We start from the raw sequence: 8,527 nt of genomic DNA on the forward strand, positions 1-8,527 counted from the left end.
GTGAATTATTACCGAAATAGTTGAAATTTCAACACAAAAAGAGATGAATTTTCAATAAAAAATTGGAATTTTAAAAGCAAAAAATATTAATTTTGAACAAAAGTTAATTATCAGCCCAAAAAGATGAATTTTTAAGCAAAAAGATCATTTTTCTATCAAAAAAGATATATTTTTATCAAAATAAATGAGTTTTCAACCAAATAGTTGAAATTTTTAGTTAAACAAATTGATTAAAAAAAAAAAACAGGAATTTTCAATGAAAGTTTGGAATTTTAAAACAAAAAATATTAATTTTTAATAAAAAAGTTAATTTTGAACCCAAAAAGACGAGTTTTCGACCGAAGATTAAAATTTTGAACCGAGAAATAACAATTTATAAATAAAGTTATTTTTGGACAAAAAAATTGTGGAATTTGCAACCTAAAAAGATGAATTTTCAAACAAAAAGATCATTTTCCTATAAATATTTTTGTTTTAAATACATGAGTTTTCAATCAAATAATTGAATTTTTATCTAAAAAAATTGATTTTAAAAAACAACAAAAAACAGGAATTTTCAATGACAGATTAGAATTTTAAATGAAAAAATATTAATTTTTAACAAGAATTTAGTTTTGAACTCCATGAGTGAATTTTTACCAAAATAGTTGAAATTTTAACCCAAGAAAAGAAGTTTTCAACCAAAGAATATGAAAATAAATTTAATTCTTGTACCCAAAATTAGTTAAATTTCTAACTCGAAAAGTTAAATGTTCAATCCAAAAATATGATTTTTCAAGCAAAAAAAAAATATTTTTCTATCAAAATGGATCAATTTTTAACAAAATACATGAATTATCAACCAAATAATTGAATTTTTATTTAAATAGATTTTTAAACAGAAAAAAATGTTTTTAAATAAAAAATTGGAATTTTAAACGAAGATAAAGTTTCTGTAAAAAAAATCCTCACCCCTACTAAAAAATAAATAAAAAATAGAAGAATTAAGTCGAATAAATTTGAATCTGGACAAAATAGTTGAAATTTTAACCCAAAAAAAGAACTTTTCAACCAAAGAATATGAAAATAAATTTAATTCTTGTACCCAAAATTAGTTAAATTTCTAACTCGAAAAGTTCAATGTTCAACCCAAAAATATGATTTTTCAAGCAAAAAAAAAAAAATATTTTTCTATCAAAATGGATCAATTTTTAACAAAATACATGAATTATCAAGCAAATAATTGAATTTTTATTTAAATAGATTTTTAAACAGAAAAAAATGTTTTTAAATAAAAAATTGGAATTTTAAACGAAGATAAAGTTGCTGTAAAAAAAATCCTCACCCCTACTAAAAAATAAATAAAAAATAGAAGAATTAAGTCGAATAAATTTGAATCTGGACAAAATAATTAATTTGAATACCTTGTGGCTATCCAGTGAATGACAGGTGTGATTCTTTGCGGTTCTTCATTAGCGGCAATGCGAATCGCATCGACAATTCCCTTTTCTCTCCAAATACTGGCGATTTTTTTAAAAACGCTATCCTGAACCGGCAGAAATAAATCAGCGCCGAGAGTTCGGGCCGATTCTCGTGTTGCTAGCATATCATAGGTGACAAAAACCACTGGAAAGTCTCGCAAATAAACTGCAAATGGCTGAGTTTCTTCATTAAGTTGATCTCTGGTACAATAGATCAGAGAATCGTTGATAAGACTTGCAGTCGTTCGATTATCAAAAAGAGGATTCCCAAAGTCCCCCAGGGACGATATCTTCATCATCTTTATTTTTTATTATTATTTCCACCTCCTTTTTTTTTATTCTGTATATAAACAATACATTTTTTAAAAACTTTTTAAAGCCATGGAACATATTTTATTCTCAGAAATCCATTTTGTTTACGCGATTTCAACAATTATAAAAAATAGATTAAATTTTTTCAGACAAGACGAATTTTCAAAAAAAAAAAAAAAAATGAATTTCTAAACAGATATGTGAATTTTCAACTAAAAAATATCAATATTCAACCAAAAATGCAATCATTAAATTGAAAATGAACTTTTAACAAATTAGTTCAACTTTCAGCCAAAAATATGGATTCTCAAAGAATTTTGAACAAAAGAGATGAAATTTTAATCAAGAGAGAACCTAAGAAGACCAATTTTTTATAAAATAGTTGAAATTTTAACCCGAAAATATCATGTGGTTGAAGTTCTGAACGTTCCAATGGACGCAATTTTTTACTGACGACTTTGGAAATCAGGAAAAATGCTAAAATGTTTGTTAATTTATATTGAAAATAATTTATTATTGAAAACAAAATTATAATGCATAATTTAAATTGTAGTTGGAACAATATTTATGGGTAAAATAGAAATGTCGAAAAATATTTCGTTCATTTCAACGCTCAGAACTTCAGGTACATTTTTTAATTAAAAAATTAGTATTTAACAAAAAAAAATCAAATTTTTAAACGAGCGAATTAATGTTCAAATAATGCGATGTATAATACAAAAAATTCAATAAAAGATTAGAATTTTAAACTACAAAATATGAGTTTTTCACAAAAAAGTTATTTTGAAACCCATGGTTAAATTTTTAACAAATAAGTTGAATTTTCAACAAAATATTGACATTTTCAATAAAAAAATATGAATTAAGAAAAGTTAATGTTGCACCCAAAATACATGAATTTTCAAGTCAAAAAAATGAAATTTTGAGAAAAAAGATTATTTATCTATCAAAATGGACAAATTTTAACCCAAAAAGACGAATTTTTAATAAGAAATTTAAACTTTAGAATTTTCAACCGAAAAAGACGAGTTTTCAACAAAAGATTGGAATTTTCTACGAAAAATATAATATTAAAAATAAAGTTAATTTTGCACTTAAAATAGTTGAATTTATAACTAAACCAGATAAGTTCTCAACCCCAAATCGAATTTTCAACCAAAGAAGATGGATTTGGAAGAAAATATTGGAATTTTCAAACAAAATTATGAATTTTCAACAAAAAAGTTAGTTTTCAATTCGATAGCTAAATTTTCTACAAAAATAGTTGAATTTATTACCCAAAAAGACGAATTTTCAATAAAAGATTAGAATTTTAAACCACAAAATATGCATTCTTTATAAAAAGGTTTTTTTGAAACCCATGTGTGAATTTTTACAAAAATAGTTCAGTTTGCAACCTAAAAAGATGAATTTTCTACAAAATATTCTAATTTTCAACCAAAAAAGTGAATGTTGCACACTAAATAGATGAATTTTCAACTCAAAAAGATGAATTTTGAGCAAAAAGATTATTTATCTAACAAAAAGGACAAATTTCAACCCGAACAGACGAATTTTTAATAAGAAGTTGAAATTTTAAACCAAAAAATATTAATTTTCAACAAAAGAAGTTAATGTTGAACCCCCAATGATTAATTTTTCACTTAAAATTGTTGAATATTCAACCGAAAAATATGATTTTTTAAGCAAAAAGATTTTTTATCTATCAAAAAGGACAAATTTTAACACAAAAGGACGAATTTTTAATAACAAATTGGAATTTAAACCAAAAAATATTAATTTACAACAAAAAAAAGTTAATTTTGTACCTAAAATACTTGAATTATCAAACTCAAAAATATGATTTTTCATGCAAAGATTATTTTTATATAAAAAAGATCAATTTTTAACAAAAGACATGAATTTTTAACCAGATAATTGAATTTTTAGTTAAATAAATTGATTTTGAAACCAAAAAAAAACGAATTTTAAAATAAAAAATTGGAATTTAAACCAAAAAGATGGAAATTTAAAAAAAAAGTTTATTTTGAAACCCAAAGGGTGAATTTTTGAAAATAAAAAGATGAATTTTCAACAAAATATGGTAACTTTTAACCAAAAATATGTATTTAAAAAAAGTTAATTTTGCACTAAAAGTAGTTAATTTTGAACACCATGTGTGAATTTTTAGAAAAATAGTTCAATTTTCAACAAAATATTGTAACTTTCACCCCAAAAATATGAATTTATAAAAAATTTGATTTTGTATCAAAAGCAGTTTGAATTTTCAAATAAAAAGATTTTTTCCCCATAAAAAAGACAGCTTTTTAACAAAATATCTTAATTTTCAAACCAAATAATTCAAGTTTTAAATAAAAAATATAAGTTTTCAATTAAAAGTGGAGTATAGTTCAATTTGTAGTTAAAGAAATCGATATTAAACTGAAAAAAACGAGATTTTCAATACAAGATTAGAATTTAAAATAAAATAAAAAATTTCTAACAAAAAAAATTAATTTTAAACTGAATAATCAAACATAAAATAAAATAATAAAATTGTTAAACAAAAAGGATGAATTTTCAAGCAAAAATATTATTTTTCTGTGTAAAAATACAAATTGTTAACAAAATACATGAATTTTCAACCAAATAGTTAAATTTTTTAATAAAAAATATAAGCAGTCGATTAAAAATAAAATATAGTTTAATTTTAATTAAAAAAAATTGATTTCAATCAGAAAAAAAAACAATTTCCAACGAGAAAGATTTTTTTCTACAAAAAAAAAATCGAAATTTGAATTAAATACATAATCTCTCAACTAAGTAGTTGAATTTTCAACGAGAGAAGATGAAATCTCACCGAAAAATGTAATAGTTGCATTTCTAAACAAAAATTAATAATTGTCTACGAAATACATAAATTATAAACCAAATAGTTGAATTATCAACGGCCATTAATTTTTTACTAAAAAAGAAAATAAAAATTAATAAGATATATAAATTTTTAACCAAACGGTTAAATTCTTAACTAAAAACATCGAAATATTCATGCAAAATGTTAAGTTTTCAAGGTAGACGAATTTTCTAAAAAAAAATCATTTGAGTTTTGAACCCAAAAAGATGATTTTGCAACTAAAAAGGATAATTTTTGAATAAATAAAATAATTAAATTTTCAACCAAATAATAGAATTGTTAACCAAAAAAGGTGAATTGAAAAATATAGAAAAAATCACCTTACAAATAGTTTATTGATGACCCCTAACCAAAAAGTTTGGTTTTCGAATTAAGGGATTTCATTTTTTAGCAAAAACTTTAACTCACATGTATAAAATTCCACCAATCGTAAAACACAGCCACACAATCTTTTGTTTTTTAAACTAGTGACTGATTTTTTAATTTCTCTAATTACCAAAAATAACAAAACTCGCCAGAGCTCCAAGACTAGTTCCTAACCTCCAAACTGCTCAATTTTCGTTTATTTTTTAGTTCAAAACTCCTCTTCCCGGCACAGATGGCGCCCAAAAAGGGAACTAACCAACCTTTATAAATTAATAATATAAAAAGTGTCAAATTAAACCTCTTATGAATGATTTTTTAAATAACAAAAAAACGCAATGCATAGATTTTTTTATTAAAATATTTTTCCCGAGTGTACCTTTTCATTCGGAAAAATGTCGTAATTGAGAAAAATAATTTTTTCCACCCAATTTGCTCATTTTTTATTTACCAAAAAGAAACGAGAACTAAAATAACAAAATTCATTTTTTTTCTCTATTTTCGAACCCCGAAAGGTCCTGTTTCTGCGAAATTTTGCCTAATGAAAAAAGGTGTAGATGAAAACTCCTCGTGACATGCAAGGGTGGAGGGGGCGATTCCGGTGGGGTCGGGTGGTGGCGGGAGGGAGTTGAGGAGGCCTCAGTATGTGTGCGATCGCTGGTGGGTGCAGTTGGTTCCTCTCAAGGTCGATTTTTCGCGAAAGTTCAGAATTAAAAGCCCCGTTGATTCCACTCAGTTTTTTTATTCGTCCCTAGACAATAATGCCGCGAAGATAGTGCCGACTGAATTATTTTTCCGATAATGTGTTATGAGTTTTCTTTGCGAAAAAGTTGGAGATCGGAAGAACAAGGCAGATAGAAGGGCCGGTCTCGACGGGAAATGGGGAAGAAGGGTGCGAAGCGAAAAACACGGTGGAGAACATTGAGCATTGGATGTAAGTATTTTATTTTATTTATTCTGAGGAAACAAATTACCGATTCATCAAATCAAAACTGAGAAAAAGGGAGAATTATTTTGCGTTTCGATTACGTCAGAGAGCGAATATAGACAGACGATCCTCTCGAGATTCAAAGTACCATCGATTCTCCCTTATTTTTTCACTGAGACCAGCTATCAGTTGGATTTGCACATTTGGTTTCGATAATCGATAAGTGAACTAGAATTTAATTAAAGACGAATTTTGGTTTGTAAAATCCCTGGGAAAAAGGGGTAGTGCCATTTTCCGTTCAGTGGATTCCCGGAACTGGATTTTAGGGACGTTTTCCGGTTAGATCTGCTTTTAACCACCCTTTTCTGGAAAATGGTCAGTTTTAAGGTTACGGTTGGAGGAAATAGGTAGGGGAAAGGTTAGAGGTCAGGATGCACGTGGGGTCGCGGGAAAAAAGTTTTAATTCAAGTTTTTGAAAAATTGTGCGATAGAATTTGCACAATATTTTATTGTCTTCATAAACCCAGCTTTGACCGTTATTTGGATATCTAAGTTTTTTTTATTTATGCCAAGAGTCAAGTCCCGACTTGCCTCGGTATTGTCCTCGTGACTTGTAAATATAAACAAGAGAGAAAAGTCTGCAGTTGTTTTCATCAATCAGGAGGAAACTTGTCTTCTTGGAATTATTTTGTCGCAGAAATAATTGGATATTCGATCTACATAATATAAATGGTCAGAGCAGGAGATTATTATGAGTTGAAGACTGCTTTAATTTCTTTATTTTCTTGAGAATTTATCTTTTTCGTTGAAAATTCGTCTTTTTTTCTAGTTGAAAACGAATTTTTAAACCGAAAATTTAACTTATCAAATTTTTGTTGGAATTGATCTTTTTTAATACAAAATACCATTACATGATAGAAAATTCAACTATTTGTTTAAAAATTCATTTTTTTGACAACACCAATTTTGTTAAAAAGTCATCTTTTTTGGTTTAAATTTTACTTTTTTGTTAAAAAAAATCATTTTTTTTTAATTCCACTATTTGGTAAATAATTTAAGAATTTTGTCCTTTCTGGTAGAAATTTAATTCAAATTTTTGTTGAAATTGATCTTTTTTAATACAAAATGCCATTACCTGATAGAAAATTCAAATATTTGTTTAAAAATTCATTTTTTTGACAACACCAATTTTGTTAAAAAGTCATCCTTTGTGGTTTAAATTTAACTTTTCTAAAGAAAAATGGTCTCTTTGGTTTAGAAATCTAACTATTTGGTTAAATTTGTATGTATTTTGTCGAAAATTTATCTTCTTGGTCAAAAATTCCTATTTTTGCTGAACAATACATTTTTTTAGTTAAAAATTTAATTTTCTTCATTGATTTTTTTTAACAGAAAATGTAACTATATTCCAGTTTTTGATTAAAATATACATTTTTAAGTTTGAAAATAAATTTTAACTGAAGCAATCTTTTGCCTGAAAATTTAGCTTTTTTGTTGAAAATTCGATTTTTTAAATTGAAATTTAATTTTTTTGTAATCGAAAATTTGACTATTTCAATTTTTGTTGCAAAATTATCTTTTAGTTAAAATTTCTCCTATTTAGTGGAAAATTTATTTAATTTTTTTGTTGATTTTTGGTATCTTTTGCTAGAAAAACAAACTTTTCCATTGAATATTCATATTTTTGGTTAAAAATTCAACTATTTGGTTGAAAATTCATTTTTTTTATACTCATACTTTTGGTTGAAAATTAAGATTTTATTTGAATTTTAACTGTTTTGTAAGAAAAATTCTTGTTTTTGGCTTGAATATATAACTATGAATTTGACTTAAAATTTATTTATTTTTCTTAAAAATTAATTTTTTTAATTTCAAGCATTTTGATTTTTTTTTCAACCAAAAATGGAACTTTTCCAATTTTTGGCCGTTTAGTTGATTCCAGGAAATGGGGCTTAGGAACATTTTCCATTTTTGAAAAATTGTTTGGTAGAATTTATTGAATTGATTTCTTGTTTTCATAAACCCAGTTTTGATTGTTATTTAGATAAACACTGTATTTTGTTTTGCCAAGAGTCAAGTCAAGACTTGCTTCGGTATTCTCGGTATTTTCCTCGTGGTTTGGAAATAGAAACAAGAGAGATCGCCTATACTTGTTTTCATTAATCAGGAGGAAACTCTTCTCTTTCTTGGAATTATTTTGTATGAGAAATAATTGGATATTGTGTAGTAATATAAATTACTTTAGAAGGAATTTATTAGGTGTTGGAAACTGTAAGTTAAATTTCACTGCTTTATTTTGTTGAAAATTAAAATTATTTTGTAGAAAATTATTAATTTTTTGGTTCTAAATTTATCTTTTTAAATGAAAATTTATTTATTTGGCTGAAAATTTAACTATTTTATGAAAAAATCATTTTTTGTAAGCAATTACTTTTTTAACTCAAAAGGTAACTATTCCCTTTTTTCAACAATTTGGTGGACAATGGATGAATTTTGTTGAAAATTGGTATCTTTTGGTAGAAAATCAAATCTTCTAGGTAAAAAAACATTATCTTTTTATTTGAAACTTAA

At 25.3% G+C, this 8,527-nt stretch overlaps 1 protein-coding gene across 2 annotated transcripts in view; it reads right to left on the reverse strand.

Moving 5' to 3' along the window:
- Positions 1-5,246, reverse strand: part of LOC117175181 (aladin-like) — a 39,468-nt gene extending 34,222 nt beyond the window's left edge. Inside the window, exons 1-2 of one of the 2 annotated variants that reach the window (XM_033364805.1) lie at positions 5,162-5,246; positions 1,404-1,800 (exon numbers count right to left, since the gene is read on the reverse strand). In XM_033364805.1, the coding sequence (XP_033220696.1) occupies positions 1,404-1,759 (356 nt within the window). In that variant the 5' untranslated portion in view covers positions 1,760-1,800; positions 5,162-5,246. Of the gene's footprint in view, positions 1-1,403; positions 1,801-5,073 lie in introns of both variants that reach the window. The other variant, XM_033364804.1, reaches the window with a different exon arrangement.
- Between the last annotated feature and the right edge of the window lie 3,281 nt (positions 5,247-8,527).

The sequence above is a fragment of the Belonocnema kinseyi genome, chromosome 6 (assembly GCF_010883055.1).
Source record: "Belonocnema kinseyi isolate 2016_QV_RU_SX_M_011 chromosome 6, B_treatae_v1, whole genome shotgun sequence".
Classification (NCBI taxonomy): Eukaryota; Metazoa; Arthropoda; class Insecta; order Hymenoptera; family Cynipidae; genus Belonocnema; species Belonocnema kinseyi.